This window comes from Pongo pygmaeus, chromosome 5, assembly GCF_028885625.2.
Source record: "Pongo pygmaeus isolate AG05252 chromosome 5, NHGRI_mPonPyg2-v2.0_pri, whole genome shotgun sequence".
NCBI lineage: Eukaryota > Metazoa > Chordata > Mammalia > Primates > Hominidae > Pongo > Pongo pygmaeus.
This window is the reverse complement of record NC_072378.2, coordinates 133,831,788-133,855,925: the sequence shown is the minus strand read 5'-3', so window position 1 is coordinate 133,855,925 and position 24,138 is coordinate 133,831,788. Positions and strand designations below refer to the sequence as shown.

The following is a 24,138-nucleotide window of genomic DNA, read 5'->3' as shown; positions in this document are numbered from 1 at the left end:
TTTTGGGATAAAACTCTTTCACCTGAGATCATCAGACATTAGATTCTCATAAGGAGCACACAACCTAGATCGCTCTTGGGCAGAGTTCTCAATACAGTTAGCACTCCTCTGAGAATCTAATGCCACCTTGATCTGACAGGAGGTGGAGCTCATGCAGTAGTGCTGGCTCACCCGCCTGCCTGCCGCTCACCTGCTGCTGTGCGGCCTGATTCCTAACAGTCCCACGGATTGAAGACACCTGCCCTAAACAATCCAATCATTGAAAAGAGGCAGTGGTACTTACATGTAGACACTATAACCAATCAACGTGAGCTTAGTGAAAATCAGGTAGTTCTCCTGCAGGATATTTAATGAACTATGAACTGTGCCAACTCAGACATTTTAACGTATTTTCTCTGGAGATTTGTGTCTAAGTAGAAATTAAGAGTGTAATGCCTGCAGTTTCTGGACCAACTGCTTGGGGGCAGAGAAGGCACATGTGGATGTTTAGGTGGGTCCAAGTCTGATTCTGTTCCCCTCCTACTTTTCAATGGAATGAGGTAATATATTTTTAAAAGTAAGTGATAGGACCAGGTGCAGTGGCTCATGTCTGTAATCCCAACGCTCTGGGAGGCTAAGGCGGGAGGATCACTTGAGGTCAGGAGTTTGAGACCAGTCTGGGCAATGTAGCAAAACCCTGTCTCTACAAAAAAAATCAAAGGTGTGGTGGTGTGCACCTGCAGTCCCAGCTTGGGAGGTTGAAGCAGGAGGATCATCTGAGCCCTGGAGTTCGAGGTTACAGTGAGCTATGATTGTCCCACTGCACTCCAGAGGGGGTGACAGGATGAGACCTCGTTTCTTAATAAAATGATTAAAATAAATTAAATAGGCTTTTAATGTTCTTGGGCAGGAATAGCCAGTTTTTCACCTGCAAGGCACATGAAAGTGCCTGACATTGCTCTGTCAGGGAGGGTGTGTTAAGTTGCTTCATGATGACAGTGTGCTGTCATTCAGGTGTACTGTCAAGAAAATTGGACATTCCTTGGAATAATAAAAGATAAGAAGATAAGATAGTTTATTAATAGTTGTTGATCCTGACTTTGCATTAAAATATCCAGGCAATAAAAGAACACCATTGTCCAGGTCCCAACATAAACTAGTTAAATCAGTATCAATAAGAATGGTTTCAGTATTCTTAAACCTCCTATGTAGTTCCAATGTACAGCCAAGGTTTGGAATAATTCATTTAGCCCTTTAAAAGATGTGTCCTACTAAATAAATGCTCCATCACCAATTTCTGCCCTTAGACATGATTCCACCTGCCTCTCTGCTCTACCTAAGTTTGGCTTGGGTCAAGTCCATTTCCTCTATGTCTTGTCCTATTGCAAGTCTCCTAACCATTCTCGCAGCCCTCAACCCCATTCCCACCACCTCCCTCCATTCTCCGCACAGCTACCAGAGTGGTCTTACCTGAAATGAATCTGACCATGACATTCCTCCACTGAAAACCTACTGGCCCTCCAGCATGTATCCAATATTGGTTTATTAATACATTCAAACGCCTCACAACAGGCATTCACAATCCTTCCTAATCTTTTCTGCCGCCTTCTTCTGGAGCCTCAGCTTCCACTACTCTAGGCAAATTAAATGTTTTCCCCCAGATAGAGTTGCCAGAGACAATACAAGATACCCAGCTAAATGTGAATTTCAGATACACAAATAATATTTTTGTTAGTAAATGTCCCAAATATTTCATTATTTACTGTTTACCTTAAATTCAAATTTAGATGGATGTCCTGCATTTGTATTTGCTAACCTGGCAATGAACCCTAAGAAGAATTCCAGGGAGTAGGCCACCACCCCTTTCCCTGCCCACATTGCCACTGCCCCTTCTAGCAGGCATTCCCTTGCTTGAGTGCCCAGAACTGGTTGAAGACCTGCCTCTTTCGCCCAGATGGTCAGGCCCTCCTTCCTCTGCACACACACACTTCTTTCTTCAAACTCCCACCTAAGGTGAGAATTGTCTCTGTGCCTGTCCCCTCATCTACTCTCCACCCCCAGGCAGGATGAAGGGCAACATGATGTTAGGAGCTGAGTCTTAGTAGTGCCTGGCACACTGGGGCTCAATAAACACTTGGGAAGTGACTCAACTACACTTCCTGAGCACCCTGGCTGATACAGTGAAGCAGGACCATTACCTTACTTTTCAGTAGAAAACAATAGGAGCAGAGACAATATGAAAGCATTACCCTTTCTGGAACATTGCCAGCACCCTCATGTCTCCCCATTCCTGAGGATACTGTATCATCCAAATACATGGCATGCTATTTTTGGATTTCTTCTATCTTACGAAAAAATAATTTTTTTTGTTTTTATTGTTATTTGTTTTATTGTTAATTTCCTTTAAAGGAACCCCCACAGAAGGCAGACTCTTTAAATATTATCTCATTTAACTCTCACAGCCAACCACAAGAGATGGGTAATGGTTAGAGATGAGAAGTTTAAGGCTCAGTGAGGTAATTACCACAAGGTAGCAAGAAGCACTCTTGCTACCTGGATGACTCAGGTACATCCTACTCTGAATATGCTCTTTCCAATTGACTGCGCCGATTCATCTCACTTTTCAATCTGTTTGTGTCAGTGCCAGCTTCATCCTAGAGGGAGGCGGCCAGCCTCCAAAGTAGCCCCAGCAATCCCCTGCATCCTGGTATTAACATCCCGTGTAGCCCCCTCCCACACTGTACCATGCTTGAGCTATACGACAAATAGCATATGGCAAAAGGTATACCACTTCTGAGGTTAGGGTAAAAGACTGCAGCTTCCATCTTGGGTGCTCGCTTGCTAGCTTGCTCTACCTCTTCCTCTTGGATCTCTTTTTGTGAGCAAGCAAGCTACCATGCTGTGACTATTCTCATGGTGAGGCCTATGTGGCAAGGAACTGAAGACTCCAGCAAAGAGCCAGGGAGGAACTGATTCTTGCCAACGACCACTTATGTGAGCTTGGGAAAGAATTCTCCAGCCCATCAGGACTTCAGGTGACTGCAGTCCTGGCTGACACCTTGATTCTAATCTTCTAAGAGACCCTGAGCCAGAACTGTCCAGCTAAGCTGCTTCCAGCTCCCTGACCCTCTAACACTATGTGAGATAATATATGTTTGATGTTTTAAGCTGCTACATTTTGGAGAAATTCATTATGCAGCAATAGAGAACTAACACACAAGGAGACAAGTAATCCTCCAAGAGGTTTTCTGATAACAGTTGTGTAGAAGAAAACTTCAGATGTCTAAAATCACACTATTTAGACCACTGCTTTCCTCAGCTCCTCAGATGATGATGGACAAAGACCTTGTCTTAAGGTGGAATACTGGGGTCTAAGCCTTGCTTCTGATGTATCAACTATGGACAGAAAATCGACTTAGGGCTCTGTTTTTCACCATCTAGCAACTGGGGAGCAAGCATTCCCTCTTAAAGCCTTGACTCTCCCCAAGGCGCTGGTGGGTGGTTATTTATGGTTTATTCTGAGTTATTACTGCATAACATCCACACAGGCAGTTAGCACAGTATTTATTGAGCAGCCTTTAATGATGAATAGAGTGAGAAACACCAGGCAAAGAATATGGTAATAACAGTACATAAATTTTATTTTCATTTAGCATGAAAACACCTGATTTCCTTCAACACTGTAAACATGTCACATTATTACACAGTGAAAGGCTGATGAATTTAAACATTCATGTGTACATTGTTTTGAATGGAAAATGTACTTTCATTCCACTTGCCTCTACCATTACAGATCATTTTGTTTTATTTATTTCACTTTAGCTTGTTTTAATAAAAAACAAAATCCAAGGAGAGAAAGTAACTGGAAGGTTTTCTCAGGATGGGATTGGTTATTTTCAAGACATTTGACTTCTTATTCTCCTCAGAAACAGAGAGACAGCCTCAGAATAGAACATTTTATGGTCAGAGTTGGCACGTACCTCATGGTTTGTAGTTAATAAACATGATTAAACTAAATGTTCAGAAGGAAATTCTGCTAGACCATTTTTTTAAAAAAACAAAACACAAAGAATGCACTCATTAATTATGTACAATTTTGTTATTGGGTAAAGAAGGAAATTTCAGGCTAGGAAGGCAACTTATTCCTAGACATAACATTAAATAAATACGTGCCTTCAAACTTGAATTATTGCCCTGTAAAAAGACAGACAAATGTCTCAGCAACACCTTCATTACTGTCAAGCTTGTGATTTGTTGTTTCATTGACATGATGATGTGCTTTCTAGCACTAAGGTCTTGTCTGTTGTTGCAATAGAAACTCTTATTTTTAGAATTTATCATTTAGTTATTTAAAAAAAAGTTATGGTTGATCAAAAAGCATGGTAAATAAGCTCTCAGTATGCGTGCCAGTATGGGTGTATTGGAGTTACATTAGAAATGGGAGAAAAGGAACACCTATACACTCCTAATTACTACGCTAGTCCTGTTAAGCAGAATGTTGGAGGCTTAACGTGATTCAGCAGTGCCCTTTCTATTTAACACATTGCTTGCCTATGGGTGGGACTGTCATGGGTCAGGGTTATAGGTCACACATTTTTCCAAAGAAGAAAAATTAAGGAGTGGTCATAGGATGTGGCATCCTATTCACTAAGTGAGTTCTAAATTGCATTTCACAGATAATTTGATGTGGTTATGGGATGGCATTGGAATGCGAGAAACAGATGGAGCACTGCAATTCTAGTCCTGGATATCTGTGTTCTTAAGAGGTGTGGCCAAATCGCAGGGTGACACAGAGTGAGGTGCCAGGATTCATCCAAAGCACCACAATTTAGAGGGGAAAATATTTTAAAGTAACAATGTTAAACTATTGTGAGACATTTGAAGCCCCTTTCCTTACAAATAACTATCCATCTCTTCCTAGTCTCACATGTCTTGGCCACTATATAGCTGGAAAGAGCAGAAGACCTAGGGAATAATACAATCAGGAGTCCCAAACTCACTTTTTATAATTTGAGTAATCGACTCCATCATCCTTTCTTCTTTAACATCTTTTATTCTAATCAATCCTAAGCACTGACTAGAGGGCATGCTTTGAGCTGCTGGTTCCAAGAATTAACATTTCCAACTGGACATTCATGCATACTCTCTTGACCACAGATGACAGAAACTAAAGTCAATCAAGTTCAAGGAAAAAAGAATTAAAAAGTTTTGGGCTTACAAAACTAGAAATTCCAGGCATGGTCATTGAGTTGAAGTTCTGTCTCCTGACATCCTAAAACCAAATTCTCTGACAGCATCAACAGGGCATGGGTTCTGAGCTGTTTCCCACATGTTGGCTTCATATTCAGATTCTCTCTTAATGTGGTAGGAAAGACGGTTCTGGCATTTTAGGCTGACATAGTCACCAGAGATCCTAATCCCAGAAAGACAGTGCATCTTTCACAATGACTTTGGAGAAAAGTCTTGGGGTGAGTTTTCATAGGCTTAGCTTGGGTCCTGAGCCCATTCTTGGGCAAATAAGTATGACAAAGAGGGTGGAATATGTTGACTGGCTAGGGTTCAGCCATATGCCCAGGAGTATGGTAGTTCCCTAAAAAGAGGGATGCTTTGTACACACACACAAAAGTCAAGTTTACTATGGAAATGGTAACCCAAAGAATGGGAGAAAATGTCTGCAAATCTTGTATCTGATGAGGAGTTAATATCCAGAATATACAATTCCACAACAACAACAAAAACAACCCAATTAAAACATGGGCGAATGACTGAATTGACATTTCTCCAAAGATATACAAATGGCCAATATGCCATAATCATTAGGTAAATGCAAATTAAAACCACAGTAAGATATCACCTCACACCCATTAGCATGGTTACTATAAAAAACAAACAGAAAATAACAAGTGTTGGTGCAGATGTGAAGAAAAGGAATTTTTGCACACTATTGTTAGAAATGTAAAGTGGTGTGGCTGCCATAGAAAGTATGGCAAGTATGGTAGTTCCTCAAAAAATTAAACATAGAATTACACATGATCCAGCAATTCCACTTCTGGGTACATATCCAAAAGAACTTAAAGCAGGGACCCAGTTATTTGTATACCCATGTTCATAGCATCATTATTTGCAAGAGCCAAAGGATAGAGGCAACCCTAAGTGCCCATCAATGGAAAGATAGAGAAACAAAATATAGTATACACACATATTATTATTCAGCCTTAAAAAGAAAGAAAATTCTAACATAGGCTACAAAACAGGAGAACCTGAAAGAAATTTTGTTAAATGAAATCAGCCAGTCACAAAAGGATAAATACTATATGATTCTGTTTATATGAGGTACCTCAAGTAGTCAAATTTGTAGAGACAGAAAGTGGAGGAGTTGCTACAAGGTACTAAGGGGAGAGGAGAATGGGGAGTTATTGTTCAATGGGTAGAGTTTCAGTTTTAGAAGATGAAAGAGTTTTGTGGATGGATGGTGGTGACGGCAGCACAACAATGTGGATGTACTTAATGCCATTGACTGTACACTTAAAAACAGTTAAGATTGTTACTTTTATCTGTATTTTACCACAATAATAAAAAAAAATCATCTCCACTAGGCGGAGGTTGCAGTGAGCTGAGATTGCGCCACTGCACTCCAGTCTGGTGACAGAACAAGACTCCGTCTCAAAAAAAAAAACAACAACAACAAAAAAAACAAAAACAAAAAAACATCTCCACCATAGAATTTCAGAGGTAAACTTGGCTACACAGCTTTTCTCCACTTACCCTTTAGGAACTTGCTTCTGAACATCTTCCATTCAGATACTCCTAAAATCATAAATCATGCTGACTCCTCAATGCTCCATCATGGTTCATTTTTCCTATATTAGGTGGCCCCAGAACCTTCCTAATTCCCCACTCTAATCAGAAGCCTGTCCAGTACCCTTCTTGGAACCATGCTGTAGGTTAGGGAGCCTGTAAGTCTGTTGTATTAAGAGCAGTTGATATGCATGCTTAAAGGTGTTTTGAAAGGGAGGAATCTGCAAAATGTATCTTAACTTAAATGCAAATTAATTGAGCAGCTTTAATTGAATAGTTATCTCTTGGGCCTTCATGTAGGACTGGATATAATTCCAATAACCAAGTCAAATAATCAGCTTAGGGTCCTTTTACCGCTTATCTGCAGAACTAAGATTCCTACTACATAAAGGCCATTTCTCACATAGGCAACATAGGAGTTACTTGGATGGCAATTACGTTCACAGAGAGAAAAAAACAGTGACAGTTAACTCCATTGCTTGCAATCTCACCTGCTCTTGATGGCACTTTTCCTCAGATCATACCCCTTCAAGTGCTAAACAACTCAACTGAAGTCAATGGACAGAAGATATGGAGCCTATTTTGCAGTCCAGATAATTTCCACCTAATGGACTAAGTTCCAATTCTGTCTGTGCTACCTACAGGTTGTATAATCTTGGGAGGTCACTTCAACTATACAATTGGACTGAGAACTCTGACTCTCGTGGGTGTTATAATTAAATGAGGTAATATATGGGAAGGTAAGCATTGATTAGTCTCTTCATTAGTTGATTAGCCTCTTCAAATGTTAGTTTGATTAGTCTCTTCAAATGTTAGTTTCCTTCCTCTTCTTTTCAGTATGCTCGCTGAAGAGCTGGCTACAGAGCGAGTGACTGAATCAAAGCATCACATCCTACATGCTCCCATTCCCCATCTTGCTACAGTGGTACCAGCTTCTGTGCCCAGAAGATGGTGCTGAGGTTGGATGAATAAAACAATTACAGGGCCTTCAAGGATAAGAAGAGGGAACATGGATAAATATCCCCATTCTGCCTAGACAGAAATGAGAAAAACATTCCCTTTTCTCTTCTTTAAAACGAATTCTTGAGTCATGCATGGCAACAATATGTGCTGCCAAAAGTGGCCAGTTTGTGGTAGTAGGTTTTATTCAGAAAATCAGTGGGTGATGAAAATTTAGAAGATGCACTCATCATTTGTAAAACTGTAGATGAAAGTGTAAAAGGTGATGTTATACCACTTTTTCTTCACTGCCCTCATCAGTGGCTCCATCCCACCCTCCTGCTGTTCTCATAACTGATGTAGAAATAATTTCATGAGCCAAACAGGATGGTTTTATAGGTGTGTGTTTGGCATTAACTTTATTTCCTATTCACGTACCAGATATTACTGCCCGCTCTTATGAAATAGTTTATTCCACCATAAATGTATGTTTTAATGATCACCATATTTTTTTTGGAATACATTAATCTGTCTAAAAATAGGTGATTAAATCATCTGTCATTCTGCTGTGAAGCTCTTTAATGTTTTCTTTGGGAAATAAATTAGGATGTCATATTGGTTTCCAAGCAGACATAAGCTGGCGATGACTTTTTTGTACAAAAGTTACTGATGAAAAGCTCATAGAGGCATTTGGATTTCTTCAGGGTTGTAAATCCAGGTATGTTACTACTTTATCTACTGGAAATTGGGGTAATGCAGGAGATGGGAAAGCATGATGTTAAATCAACTGGTGACCCCAAATAATTTTCCATGGTGTTCATCAGACATGCACACACTATATTATTGTCATCATTCCTAGCCTTTCCACTATGCTGTCTCAAGTCTGCACAAATTGTAAGTGATTTTAAATGATTAACTGATGTGACATAATCAAATTACTTAGGGTTTTATTTACTGTGCTCCAAGTAATTCAGTTATGACCTGGCAAGGTATTTAACAGACAATAGTGAAGTTACTACAAATTCAACTTTGCATTGGACAACTCCATTTGAGGATACCACCACCTTCAAATTAACAATTCCAGAAACTGGTCTCAGTATCTCGCTCCAACAACAAGCATCACCCACTACCATAAAAACAGCAAGTAGTATCTTTTTACTTCTTTTGTGTTTCTGGTCTCAGCAAACTGCACTACAATCTACCAAACTGCCCAAGCCAGAAACCTAGAGGTCAGGCTGGATTTGCCTGAGGACATGAGGTGAAGAAGCAACCACTGCGAAGTCCTAAGGTACTCTTAATACCCTAATTTCTTTGAATCTATGTACTGTCTCATATTCATGCCCATCACCTAATTCAGGAATCTCTCCAGGATCCTGCACCAGCCTCTTAGATCCCTCACTCTCCTCAGCCTGGCCAGAGTAACTATTATAAAATATAAACTGGGACACGTAAATCCTCTGCTAACAAACCTTTCATTCAGTACCTACTGATCCCCGAGTAAAACTGAAATTGGTTGATGCCGTATTAAAATCACCAAGTGGCCCTTGTTTATTTTTCAGTCTCATTTCTTACTATTCCTTTTATTCACTCCATGCTTCAGAAAAAAGAATTACTTGCAGTTCTCTGACTACACCATTCTTCCTTTCTCCCTCTTACCTGTATTCTCTTACATATTTTCCACTTTGCTTAGATGCTTCCAATCCAGTCCTGCAAATGCTCTGGGCTTCTCAGTTTTGTCCTTGGGGCTTCAGCTTTGGACTAATTTTCTCCAAGAATCTTCCCTTTAAGGGCTGGTTAGATTTCTCTGCAAGTGACTCACCACGCCCCTGTGCTTATCCCCTGCTAACACCCTTCATTCGTTATCTTGAGTCACCCACATTGAAAAGCATAAGAAACTTAAGGGTCAGGACTGTGATGAGTTTAAGGTCAGCAGTACTCTGCTGTGGTTCTGTGGAGGATGATTTACTTGGTGGTCCCTCTACCTTTTCCAGTACACCCTCTTTCAATTCTATGTATTTTCACTGAAGGCTCACCAGAAAACTAAAATGGCAACATCATAGCAGACATAAGGCACACAAATCTAAGATTTCATGACCACAAAGGACAATGCATTGCCCTTTAGCCATACAGACACTGTCCCTGCAAGCTGCAATCAAAAGGCATTTTGTTGGGAGGGAAAATAGTCATCTGGCTTGTATAGCGTTATATGCATTGTCAGAGATTCTTTAGCATATTACGTTTGGAGATTTTTCAAACTGTGTGCTAACACAGACCTGGAAGGTTCTGTGGATGAAGAAAAAGCTAAGGAATAATGGCTACTATTTCCATTGAAAGTCAGAACTTGGGCACAATGAACATTTTCCCCTTGAGGCTCTGAGAGGGCATCTTTGTTGATTGCAGTATATCCCAAGAATTGACTCTGGCCCAGTCAAATGTAGACTGCTTTGCGTAGTGACCTGTGTATTAGAACACGTGCATACTTTGCCAGAATTACATCCAATAACTTTTAAATAGTATACAAAACCATGCAGAGATGTTAAATAATGGTTATTAGTCTGGGTACAGTGGCTCACACCTGTAATCTCAGCACTTTCAGAGTCTGAGGCAGGAGGATTGCTTGAGTCCAGGAGTTCGAGGTAACAGTGAGCTATGATGGTGCCACTGCACTTCAGCATGGGCAACAAAGCAAGACCCTGGATCCAAAAATAAATGGTTCTCTTTTGCTAACTAAACAACATCCGACACTTTAATTTTTTTTGTTTGTTTGTTTCAGGGACTCAGAATCATGAACCACAGTTTGCAGAGAGATCTGATTTTTACATGTTTGTGTGTGTGTGGCTTTAAGTAATTTAAGTCAATTAAGCCTACTAATATTGCATACTTTTTCTTTTATGAAAGGGAAAAAAGGGAGTATAAAGGAGGCAATCACTGATTCATTGTAAACGTTTTTTATCCAGACGATCATTCTCAGGTCACATATAACCTTTCTTCAATTACATCTTTGCTTATGGCCATCCTTGCTCTTTATTTTCATAAATTATTAGGCCAGCAAATACTCCAGCTAAGGTATAAAAACTTACACAGGTCCTGTGTATGTTTTCTTCTCTCCTTTTCCCTTTCAAATCTAGCTCGATCATTTCTTTTCTTTTTCTTTTTTTTTTTTTTTTTGAGACAGTCTTGCTCTGTCTTCCAGGCTAGAGTGCAGTGGCGTGATCACAGCTCGCTGCAGCCTCCACCTCCCAGGCTCACGCGATCTTCCCGTCTTGGCACCATGAGTAGCTGGGACTACAGGTACGCACTATCACATCTGGCTATTAAAAAGAGAGAGAGGGAGAGAGAGACAGGGTCTCTCTATGTTGCCCAGGCTGGTCTTGAACTCCTGAACTCAAGTATCCTCCCACCGGCCTCCCGAAGTGCTGGGATTATAGGAATGAGCCATCACACATGGTCCTCTACCACTTTAAATCTCTTCAATTCTAGATCATGCTCATGCAAGTGTTTTCTTGAAGTTTATACATTGTAATGGATGAATCAACAACACAAAAAATAAATGTGTATCATGTTGGATTAATCTAAAAACTAAGTATTTTTTCTTAGTAAAGAAGGAAAATGCTAGAGGTGTTGGGAAGCAGGTGCAATTTCAGAGAGGAGGACCTTTACAGCAAAAAGGTGTTCTTTAAGAACTGAAGAAACCTAGGGCATAGGTGATGCAAAGATCTGGGTGAAAACCTTTTCAAGTAGAAGGAATGGTGAGTGCAAAAGGCCTGCAGCAGGTGGGTGGGTGCGGGTATGTGCCAAACACGGAGGTGCCAGTTTGGCAGTGAGTTGTGAGACAGAGGAAGGGAGAGCTCACCAGGGATGCTGCCTGTGGGCCTTACAGGCCATTGCAAAGGTCACTGGTGTTTGTGCCAAGCGAGCTGGTGGTTTCCAAGAAGAGGAGAGATATCCTCTGATGCACAGTATGGTTCTGGCTAGTGTGATGAGATGGTGAAAGGGTGTGAGGGCCACAGAAGGGAGACTAAGCTAGAAGCTGATGTACTGATCTATGTGAGAAAGGATGCTGGTTTCAGCCAGGGCGGTAGTCATGGGAGAGGTGAGAAGAGGCCGGCGCAGAAGCACAAGCTCAGATTTGGACATGTTGATTTGAGAGATCCTTTCCTCCAAGCAGGTATATAAATAGGCAAACAAGATACATTTGTTTGGAGTTCAGTGGGGAGCTGGGATATGATATGTATAATTTAGTCTTTCTCATAAATTCAATTTCAATGGCAACTGGATACAAGAGAAAACAAAAGAAGTTTACATATTAAATTTATCTTAAACATTTTCATTGTTTTCCTGTAAATCAGTATTGATTTTTGGATGGTGTAAGGCTTACTAGAATGTTGCCACATAACTCCACTTAAATACCATTAATTTGGAGGCTAACATTTTTAAAGGTTGTGAATGAGCAGAGGTTGATCCGAAATTTGCATTTGGTTTACATGTGAACAACAGATTCACAAATAAATAAATACTATACACCAGACAATAAAGGAGCTATTAAATCTGTTACAGAAAACTACCTTTTTATCCTCTTTGAAGATACTTATAAACTATGTCCCATATTCACCTAAACGATACTTGCTTTAAATATTCTAATAGGTCTAAATATTTTAATTACCTTATCATTAGTGAATTGTGGCTACATTATGCATTATACTTACTTGAATGTAGCTACCTGTGTATAAAAAATTATGCAACTGACATCTTTTCAGTAAAGCAGCCCACTTTTAGTCATAATTAGTGACGTTTTACTGTATTACATCTCATTTTGCTTTAACTGAAAATTATGCAACTTAGGCATAAAAAAGAAAAGTTATGAAGACCAGAAACCTAAATACAAATTTCACATGATTTAGAACCAAGCTAAATAAACACACAAAAACTCTACAACATGGGAGGGTGAAGGAAATGAAAACAATTGCAAAGGTATTTATTGAGAAATAGTAAAGATATACATATTTTTACAAGCTTTTAATATTAATTTACATTTCTTTAAATTATGTAGGCCCCGATAATCTATACTTTACTAATACATAACAGAAACCCTTGACATTGTGAGATGTCCATAATGCTACCGTAGTTGGGAGTCAAAATGCAACTTTGGCTCATGATGCTTAAGTTTGTTTTCAAAAGAAATACTAAATGCCATATTCACTGAGAATGTAGGCTTGTCATAAACAAACAAATGTGCTTTAAAAAAACAACTTCATATAGGAGCATGCTGTTGACACTATTTTGAATCTTAGCTCATTGCAGACTAAGGAGAAAAAACATTTTTAGACAGTTATTACCTGCTTGTTGTGTGCAAACTGTATGATTCTAAAATATGTCTTTGCCTCTGAATTTGATTTACAGAATTTTGCAGGGGCATAGTGTCCTAATTGTATGCTATAATACTGTAGCCAGGCCACCTATTTTGTTACTGAAATTACATGGTCTTGATATTTTTAAGGTGCAACACAAGGTGGTTATCTTTCATAGTAATATACCAAGCTGTATACATAATAGCCGAAAACCCACTTTAGTTACAGAACATTTTTCAAATGATTTACAATAAGGCACAATATTCCATATGTCAGTAGGAGGTGGGAACTGCCAAGGGGTTGGTTTTGTGTTCGTTAGTTCAGTTTTTGTTTTTCAGATTAGAAAGGAAGAGGATTTTCTGTTCCTAAGGTGGGAAGGGAAGAGTTCTAGTTCGTGCATACTCAACGTCCCATGGCCAAGCTGTGATGCTGGCTCGTGGGCCTGCACCATTGTTGTGCCAGACAAGCTGTTCTCCGTCAACCTTGCATTTAGGTTTTATGCCAGCAGACTCTTCTGAACACAGAATCAGAAAAAGAGATGTGTGTGAGAAACTGCACGGGGTGATGCAACTAGCCAGCTTCTCTTTGCCCTTCCAAGGGGTGTTTCTTTCTGCACCTGCAGACTTAGCAGCATAAAAAGCCTTGCTTGTTTGATATGAAAAGACTTACAAATTTAGATGTAATGCCACAATTCTGTCATTTAAAGAAACCAGCTATACAGTAAAGATAATTTGTTTTTATTCACAGTAATAAATATTTAAGGTTTTAGTGCACAACATAATTAAGTACTGATAATCAAGGCAACACTTAAATTTTTTTAACTGCTATTTTCAAGCTAAGGGCCAACAGAAGTATAAGATTTACTATCATTATTTTCATATTATTAAAAGTATTCCAACTTTAATTTGCCTGGAATAGTACTTGGGGCAGAGGCAGCCAAAAGCTACAAAATTTAAAGGATTAAGTTTAAGGTTTAGATAATGAAATCACAATCTTGTACAAAATTGGGATCTCAGTATCTTTCCACCCAGTACAAACATGGCCTTAGCATTCAGTAAAGAAATACAGGTTTGTAGCCTAAAGAAATGAAATCATATTTCCACAGTGAATGTTGTGATCTGTGAGCAAAATGTAGACTTTATTGAAGCCACAGAGGCCTCAGTTGATGAACTCATGAACCAGCCTCTGGCTAAGGGCACTGACTAGTAGCCTGACTCCAGGATCCACATTATGACATTTTAAACACAGAACTGCAGGTGGAGACACCATAAAAATACTCTAGTTCTTAAAGTCTTAAATTTCCACAAGGGAAATCATGTCATAGGAAATAAGAGGAGAACCTGTATCATGTTCCCAGCATGGGCTACACACAAGGAAAAAAACCATGCAAACACAACGATGATGGGCTCTTCTTGTAATGAATGCCATCCATTGCGCAGTGACAATACAGGCAGAAACTAATATATGCAAGTCTGTCATGAGGAGAACCTGCATTGAAGTATTCAGATAGAGAACCGGGTATGATTTTACTGTTGTCATTTCAGCAGCACTGCCAAGATTCAGCTCACTTGCTAATTTAATTTATGATGATATTCTAGGTAAAATTTTCATAGACTCATTGCTTTCATTAAACATCATCTGGGAGATCTGCCTTCCATTTCTGATGATATTATCATTTTTGCAATGGCATTGGGAATAAACATGCTTAGCTTTATTTTAAGCCCTGTGCACTCAATGTGAATTTTATGCCATGTTCATGGCATATTCTAAAAAAGTTAATGTGATAATTGCTCATGATTTGCATGATAATATCCTCCTCTATGCAACTTACACATATCAAAAGTCTCAACCTCAAAACTGTGCAAGTTGTCATGAATATGGCTCTTAGTTTTCTCCAGTAAAACTGTAGAAGGGGTACTTGAGACTTCTACGTACATTTCACTTTCTAAGTAAAGGTCCCACAGTCTTTCCCAAACCTTCCGCTCATGGTTGGATGCGCAAATAGTTGCCTCATACAATTATTGGAATTATTAAGAACCCAAATAAAACACAAGCTTTCCTTTATTATTGTTGTTTTCTTATTGCAAAAAATACTCAGTTTCTTGCTGATGCGGTAATTAAGCTCTGAGAGCTTGACTTTTAAATTTGGTCATGTTAAGAATCATCACAAAGGTTTTTTTTTTTTTTTCATTATCTACAGAGATTTTAACCAAAGTTACATTGTAACACACAAATGCTGTCTTGTCTTTAAGGCACAACACATCAGTATGAACATTCTGTTTGCCAAACTTAAAAAAGAGACAATATTATATTCCCATTTCCCCTCCCATTCCCCTCCCCAAGAAATGAAAGAAAAATTGCATCCACTTTGAAAGTCAGCTGCTACTAAAGTCACAGTAAATTATTTTCATCAATAATTTACACAAATTACAGGTCTAAATAGGACTGTCCTTATACAGTCTGAGTGCATTCCAATTCAGATTTTCTGGGCTAGGTAGGCTAAAGTCAGATTCAAACCTCAGGGCTGAGAAGATCTCCCATTTTGAGGAATGTTGTTGACCACCTTGTCAGACGGAGCATGTGTGTTGCTGCTTTGCCAGGGTAAGAGTTCTTTGCTAAAGCTGCTCATTCCAGTTTGGACTCATTTGGTGTGTACCAGCAACCTCCACAGATTTTTTAAAAACCCATTAAAGTGTTGTAAATATAAGACCATAGAGTTTCTTTTCTGTAGCACTAAAGTTTAACTCCATTCAGCAATCTGAATTCTTCATTCTGGAATTTTTATTCCAAATATGATTTCATCCATTAAGACAATTTATATGTGTAGAGCCAGAGGCATTGAATCACACATAAAAATTCAGTGTACTTGAAATATAAAAAATGGATCTCTGGCTAAAGAACACAGTTACAAATACTCTAATTCCAGTGCTTGGTGGAGAGCCAGGAGGTCTGAGTGACTGGATATCCTCCAGAAGGGCATGTTGTGCTGTGTGGTTAGAGAAGGAGGGATGGGAGAGAGAAGGGGAAGGAATGAGGCACGGAGAGAGATCACAACCATCATCTCAATGAAGCAGCAGCACACACAGGGATGTGTGGTCCACCCAAGTTCAGGGGAGGGAGTTTAAAGGCGGATGATCACATGTGAAGGCTTGGCAGCACCAATATGGCACTGTCAAAGTAACAGAGAAATAGATCTGAACTGGATTTTAATGAGAATAATAGCAAATATTAACATTTCTTAGATAGTTTAATATTTATTCTGGAAGTATCGCTACCAACATCAACATCTGGGAAAGCAAGTGGGCATCAAAATCCTACCTGGCTGATGGAAAGCAAGTTTTAATCAGTGCATCACGCCTACGGGCCTCTCAGTTAAAAATAAAATGAAACAAAATGACAAACTTCTTAATTTTGTTAATCTAGGAAGAAAAGAGGGGGAATTCCTTTCTGTATAAAAATAATTTGAAGCAGGACTATATAAAGTAGAAAAAAAACGTGGGGATTATAACTTTCTTACTTGTCTGGGACAACCAATAACTTAAGCCAGTAGAGTCGACCTGATTTATTTCACTGGTGTAGAATTGAGAGAAATTGGTGTAGAATTGAGTACTCTAGCATACATTTTCAATTGGGAAGATATCATCTCCCAAGGGACACAAATGAGCTCTTTTGGGGCAGAAAATCTTAGACATTACCGTGGTTTGTGGCCTTCAAAAGATATACTATAATAGTATACAGTACATATGTGACATTAAAATTTCATGAAAGGGAGTAGTTAGAAAAAAACTGTCTAAAGAGTCCCCACTGGCGGTGATAATGAAAAAGAAAAAACCCTGCACTACAGGAACTGACAAAACAAAAGCATGATTTGTAAGTTTGGGCTGATGACATCTTCTAACATATGTATGTATAAAATATTCATGTATATAAGAGAAATGCGTATATAGATATAAAACATGCAAAAGATGTTTTATTTAAGAACTAAGTAGCATAAGAATCCTTATTGCTATATAATTCCTTGCTGCACACTATGGTAGCCACCAGCCACATGTGGCTATTGAGCACTTGAAATGTGGTTAGTCCAGTTTAAAATACATAATGAATTTCAAAGACTTAGAACAAAACAAACAAACAAAAAAGAATGTAAACATGACTTCAATAATTTTTACATTAATTAGATATCAAGACAATTATTTTGGGTATACTGGGTTGACATGTTATTAAAATTAATTCTGTTTCTCTTTAATTTTGTAAAATGTGGCTTCTAGAAAATTTCAAACTACATATACAGCTTGTATTAATATTATATGTTTCTACAGAAGAGCACAGTTAGACATTCCTATTCCTAAACTTTGACATTTCTTCTTAAATTTCTCAAACAAAATATGTCTAGGTCAAATTAAGGCACTGAAATTCACATAGAAGTAACATTTTTTTCATTCAGCTCAGATCTATTTGTAAAAACAAAACAGTACTTAACATTTCTGCACATGCGATTACCGCTACATCCAAAGAAAAGCATGCATTCTGGGTACTAGAGAAACCAACCACCTCTGTTTTAAAATAGAATAATAAGCCTTCACCATCACCAAAACTGTACCTACATAAACAACCATTTGGAAATAGCATTCTATCTGAGATTCTTTTCCATTCAGGGTTATGCGTTTCCCTCCTGAAGTTTTAGGTACAAAGTAGATGGTATAACAATGGTAAACCGAATCTAAACATTAATGCTGTGGAAAACAGAGTCGGTTAAGTTTTAATTGTCAAAAGCATATAGTGTTACTGGTTTGGAAAATTGAATTGTATTAGTCCTTACCTACATATACGTGAATTTAATATGTATAGGCTAAAAGACACATAAATTTAGCAGGAGTGGGGCTGTATTACTAATCATTGGCTGCTCTTTGTTGTGTATAACTATGGTGCCAATAAGAAAAATCACAGCATGGACTCAGGACATTGACAAACTCCAGAAGATATTTCAGTTGAGTGTGACTGGAAGCATTTGAAGTAGTAGTCAGCAATGAAAGCTGTGTTTCTTGAGGCTGCAGCCCTGACCTCATACAGGACGTGCTTGGGGCTAGTGTGATGTCTTGGGTCATTGACACTGCTAATGAAGGCTGAGGTGTTCTGTGGGAGGCAGAGCCTGAACCCACTCTCTTAAATGTAATCGAAAAGCAAGTATGGCTGCCAATACGTCACCAAAACTTCTAAAGTGGAAGTGCTTTCCTTCTCTCCATTTTGCTTGATTTAAGTCGACTAGAAACATACATCATTTCCTTTCTCTTATAGCCGTAAGCTTTTCTATAAAACTGTTTATGTTGACTGTTTTTTGAAAACAGGTAAACACTCCAGCACATGCAAATGGCGAAGGTTATTAGATGATGATTTAAAATCTCCTTAGGGTGATACAGATAACATTTTTTCTATGTAAAACAGTATAGGCTGGCATGTCATTGTTTAAAAATACTAATTCATCATCTGGCTTTGTTTTGTAAATTCTATCACTTTTATCTTGGCTAGATGATATTTTTCTATCATTCGGTGAAGGCAGCAGTAGATCTTAGGGTGGAGTTGACTGACAGTCTGGTGATGAGGGCCTATCCTGATATCATTCTTCTTTTGATGTTGAACCCACCATTTAATGGTTTTTAATTGCCTTGGTTTCTTCTTCAGAAATATGGGCCAGATGAAAAGGCTTATTAAAATACTTAGGGCCTATGGGATCTTCTGAATGTGTTCAAAGCCAGCTGCTTGGCTTCAATCAAGTACCATTGGCTCACCAAAACAGATGAAACTCTTCTAGGAGATGTGAGGCACATTACGGCTAAGACAAGTTGGTGCAAAAGGATCTGAGCAATACATCCCATTTCAGTAGCACTTACTAAAATCTCTTGTAGCAGTTTTTCTTCAGCTATTAAATCTCAGCATTCCTTATCATGGAGCATGCCTACTTCCAGGCACTCATGAGGACCATATGGCATGCAGGTCTCATGAACTACTCACATGACTTTTGTATGGAGCTCATTAATCTCTATCTTGCTAAATTTCATGTGCTTAACAATGGTTATTCTCCCCCCCAATCTTTCCTGCAGATCCCCTGGCTCATCTATATCTGTGCACATTGTATGTGTATTAATATATACATATGTATCTATATAAGCATGTATATACATACCCACACAAATATGTATGTTACTATATATATTTACTATATGTATATACATTCAAACACATAAATAAATATAACTAAATTTCCCTGCATTTCCTATCAAATTTCAGGCAAAAAATGCTAAACTCCAAATGGTTTATTTGAATGTAAGTATTGACCCTCTCATGCTCTTATTGCTTTGCATCTATAAATTTAAACCATTTGTCAAGCTGCCATTGGGCCAAACTACAGGAATGCAAACAAAAAGGCTTGCATTAGAAGTATCACACCAACATTGTTTAAGACAGGTTACCTTTTTTGCTGCCTGTTCTTCTTCTACACCATCCCCAATTACAACATACACTACTTTTCTGCCAAACCTTTGCATTATTCGTTCAAAGCAACTTTCTTTTCCTGGAAGATAAATGAGATAAAGTTCAGAGTGAAGTTACCTGGTTAGCGGCATGCTCCTCATCTCGGCCATCTCCAATCACAACATAAGTTATGTTAGTGCCAAATCTGGACACTATACGCTCAAAACAGCTTTCCTTGCCTGAAAAACAATGCACTGCTTATTCTTCCAGCCATTGCATTCATTAACTTAAAGATTCATAAAGTGTTAAGTTAATGCCTCTTGAACATCACTTGAGCTGGCTCACAACCTCTGGGTTTATGAAATCAACACATATTTGAATAACATAAGGCGTTACTTCGGACAGATGATTAAACAAATGTGTTTCACACTCCAAAAATATCAGTAGGGTTAAGCATTTGACCTAGAGAAAATATTAGTATGTTTTTCTCCACCAACAGAGTATTGGGGCAACTTTACAGGCAACTATAAGTTTTAACCTTTGTTTGCTTAATTCTGTAAATCAGTTTTAAGTAGCATAGACAAGTCAGCTAAATGTGTTCTAGAGAAAAACTGAAGGTTCACCGCTAAAAAAAGAGGAAATACCAAGAAGTGAATTTACCTTGATAAACAACTCCTTTCTTCAAGTGGGTGAGAGTTAGCCTGCTCAAACAACTTCTGCTAAGGGTGCTGTCTGACTGGGCCACAGTACTGACAACACTGGTATCCTCTTATTGCACTACGGGAACATCACCGTGGAATTTCTACATATTCTTTGTTTTTAAAACATTGGCATTATTCTCTAAATTTCACTCCCACAATGTTCATGCAGCCATGGCTACTTCTGCCTTTTTTCTTAATCTGATGGTTCAGAACTCCAAAAAATACTAGCTTAAAGGAAAAAATAAAAATGATTTTGTTTCAGATTAAAGAATATAAGGAACTATTGCGCCAACAGAAAGAATATTGTCTTTACTAAAATAAACGTTTATTCTGCTATAAAATTATTTGATTCATCAAAAAGCAAAATTACCTTCTTTCTATTAGTCCTGCTGACATAAATACACACATTTTGATTAAAAATGTATGGTACTGATATCCAGGCTCTGAACTGTAGTGCTTATGACAATGTGAAATTTACCCTACGGAAGCTTGGCTCTCCTTAACTGTACTCTTGAAACAGCTGCCACTGGAGGCTCCTTTTGCCAGGGCCAACATCAGACCTCCTCAAAGCCTAGGGCAGGTTATTTTTGGTGGGGGATTTTAGGATTTTGAACTTCTCTTGTCAATGTGCCAGAGCCTAAGTTTGTTGACCTTCAAGGTATATTACACAACCCATTTATTTTCCCAAGTATTTCCTTGACAGACAGTGGAATACATCAGTTTTCTTTTAAGTCTTTCAATACGGCAGAAGTTGATGAAATTTTGCTTTTGAATGTTTATTAGAAGTTGGAGTCTGCGAGAAATGCACTTAAAAATCAAAGATGGCTCCACAAGCAGATATTATCTAAATAAACAAGGTTGTGGTTCTTTGATTGCTACTGCACATTTTTGGAAATGCAGATTTCCAGTCACTCATGTGTTATGAATATTCCTATTATGTTTTCTGATTCATAAAATTCTTTTAATTTTTTTCTGTAATTAAGGGCACTCGTTCAATCCATCAAAGAATCCCCTGCAAAGCCAAAACTGTATTTTTATCTTGGATCTAGATTACTGCATATGCAAGGATGCAACGTTATACGCCATACTAATTAAACTATTAAATACTATGGCTAGAGATATTACATATTATTTAGATAACATGGGCTGTAATATTCTGTGAAATACAAGAATGAAATATCTATACTCAGATACTGAGTTCTTAATGTCACTAGGCAACAGTTCTCAAAAAATTCATACATGTACAAATGAGTTGCAGGGGACTTTGTAATTTGAACTTTATCCAAATTTGTTTCATGTACTAAGTGAAATTGCTGAAAAAGGGAACTATGCAGAGACACACAGATGTGGACACATTCCATACAGAGTTGAAAATAATTTCCTTACCTATTTTAGTTGCACTGTAAATATTCTCAATGGGGAAAGCACCTCCTAAACTATAGAGTAGAACCTTCGCAAGTGCTGGGATCAGTTGGGTTGTCGTTACCAAGACATTTACGCAGTTACTCCTAAAATAGGGAGGAAATATACATGTTTGTTTTCTAATACTAAATAACTTCTAATAGATTTAAAATTGTCACTGTGGTCTCTAAATTCCTTAATTAATGGTCCCTTTCAATATTCATTACTATTGCCAATCAGCAGACAGACACTCCTCCAATAACGACAGATTATTAAGAAGAATATACAAACCCATGACTATACTGTGATGCTTAAAGTTCTACAAAATATTTTGTCAAAACAATATGCTATTAAAAGTCATACGTAGGTAAATGTTACAGAATGAAAACATGGTAGAATGAAATAAAGCACAGGCTTTTAAAGTTTCAAGATGTGGTTTGGATATGAACTTTCATGACTTGCACTGTGTGATATTCAGAGTTACATTTCTTTTTAAATTACAAACACTGTATATACTTGTAACAGGAAGATCTGTAAAAGACAAATATAAAGAAGAAAACAAAAAGCATTAACTATTATTTAACCATCCAGAGAAAACTGCTTTCTCCATTTCATGCATTTACTTTCAGTGTTTCTGTTCATATACAGATTTTGTTTTCCCATTGGGAACATTCTATATATTCAATTTTGCATTCTACTTTATGTATTTATATCATGAGCCTACTTGCTTATATCTATTAACTATTATTCCCCTCTCCCAACAAAACAATGTAGAGTATATACATGGTAGAGTAGTTTTATACATGTATATACTCTACACGGTAGAGTAGTTTTTATACATTGTTTTGTTGGGAGATGGGAGTAATAGTTAATAGATATAAACAAATAGGCAGCACACCAACATGGCACACGTATACATATGTAACAAACGTGCACATTGTGCACATGTACCCTAGAACTTAAAGTATAATTAAAAAAAAAAACTACTCTACCATGTAGATGCACCAGAATTTTTTAAAGTTAAATTCAGTTGCTTAAGTGGCTTTTGATTTCTAAATATTATAAGTAATGCTACCAAAATATATTCTTACATCTTTGATTATTCTGAGACTATATTCACAGAATAATTAGGGTCAGAGGGTAAGTTAATTTTGCTAGGGGTTCTAATACATAATTCAACAAAGCATCTGTTTTTCCAACATTCCAGGCATTTTGTGAAAACGATTGGGTTGGTGCAAAAGCAATTTTGTTTTTTGCCATTAAAAGTAATGGCAAAACTGCAATTGTATCAATATGGTAATATATGTGGATAACTCAGCAAATTCCATAGCATGTAACTACTCAATGTATGTTGATTTATTTTTCTCCTCCCTTCCTTGTTATATCTTTATTTATTTCTGGAATATCACATATTCCTTTAGTTGCCTTAAAGCCATCTGTTTAATAATTAATCTGTATATATTATATAGTATATATAATCTAATAATGTAATCATCTTTTTTAACTTATATAGAAGACATCTTTTAGAAACAATGAAAGCTATCAACCTCCTTCTCAGAGAAATGCACACTCTACTACATTTTACACATCATGTCAGTGGCTCAGGGGTCCTCGCACTCCAGCGTCCTTGACATTTGGTCTCTCTTGTCACCAATTACAGAGGACATGAGATAGCAAGTCCCATTTCAACCGGTTTAGACATTTCTTCCTTATATAGAGCCAGAATCTCCCTTGCAGGATTCCTACTCATTGGTCCCAGTTCTTTCCTTTCCAGACACAGGGAGAAATCTAATTGATTTTCAGCCTAATGTCTGAAACAGTTGAAATTGGTAATCTTGGTTCTGCACATGACTCTTCTGACTAAGCTCTCTGGCTCCTCCTTCCATCTGTTTCTTTTTTTTTTTTATTATACTTTAAGTTTTAGGGTACATGTGCACAATGTGCAGGTTAGTTACATACGTATACATGTGCCATGCTGGTGTGTTGCACCCATTAACTCGTCATTTAGCATTAGGTATATCTCCTGATGCTATCCCTCCCCCCTCCCCCCACCCCACAACAGTCCCCAGAGTGTGATGTTCCCCTTCCTGTGTCCATGTGTTCTCATTGTTCAATTCCCATCTATGAGTGAGAACATTCGGTGTCTGGTTTTTTGTCCTTGCGATAGTCTACTGAGAATGATGATTTCTAATTTCATCCATGTCCCTACAAAGGTTCTTTTATGTGGTTCCCACAGTCCAAACCCGTCACTACCACACCTGACACAGGCTGCTTCAACCCTGCCACAGCCCCCACTGGAATATGGTGCCTAGAACCACCAACAAACTAAGCTGCCATGGCTTCCCCAGTCAGACACAGGAAGCTACTTCCCCTCCGCTCTCCATTTGGACTTTCTGCTATCCATGCAGCTCTGCCTGTGCCATGGGTCAGGAGCTGTGCAGGATGTGACAACTATTCATTTACTTTCATGTTCTTAATATTAACTTTTTTTTTTTGCCCTGTCA

At 38.1% G+C, this 24,138-nt stretch overlaps 1 protein-coding gene across 15 annotated transcripts in view; it reads right to left on the bottom strand.

Annotated features, from left to right (window-relative positions):
• The window catches only part of EYA4 (EYA transcriptional coactivator and phosphatase 4), a 314,955-nt gene that overhangs the window by 24,205 nt on the left and 266,612 nt on the right, over window positions 1-24,138 (bottom strand). For 6 of the 15 annotated variants that reach the window (XM_063666608.1, XM_063666609.1, XM_063666615.1 and 3 more), the window contains 2 exons: window positions 21,620-21,741; window positions 19,333-19,632 (listed from right to left, as the gene is read on the bottom strand). In XM_063666608.1, coding sequence (XP_063522678.1) covers window positions 19,424-19,632; window positions 21,620-21,741 — 331 coding nt within the window. In that variant the 3' untranslated portion in view covers window positions 19,333-19,423. Of the gene's footprint in view, window positions 1-10,013; window positions 16,051-19,332; window positions 19,633-19,670; window positions 19,772-21,619; window positions 21,742-24,138 lie in introns of those variants that run through there. The other 9 variants (XM_063666611.1, XM_063666617.1, XM_063666610.1 and 6 more) reach the window with 6 other exon arrangements.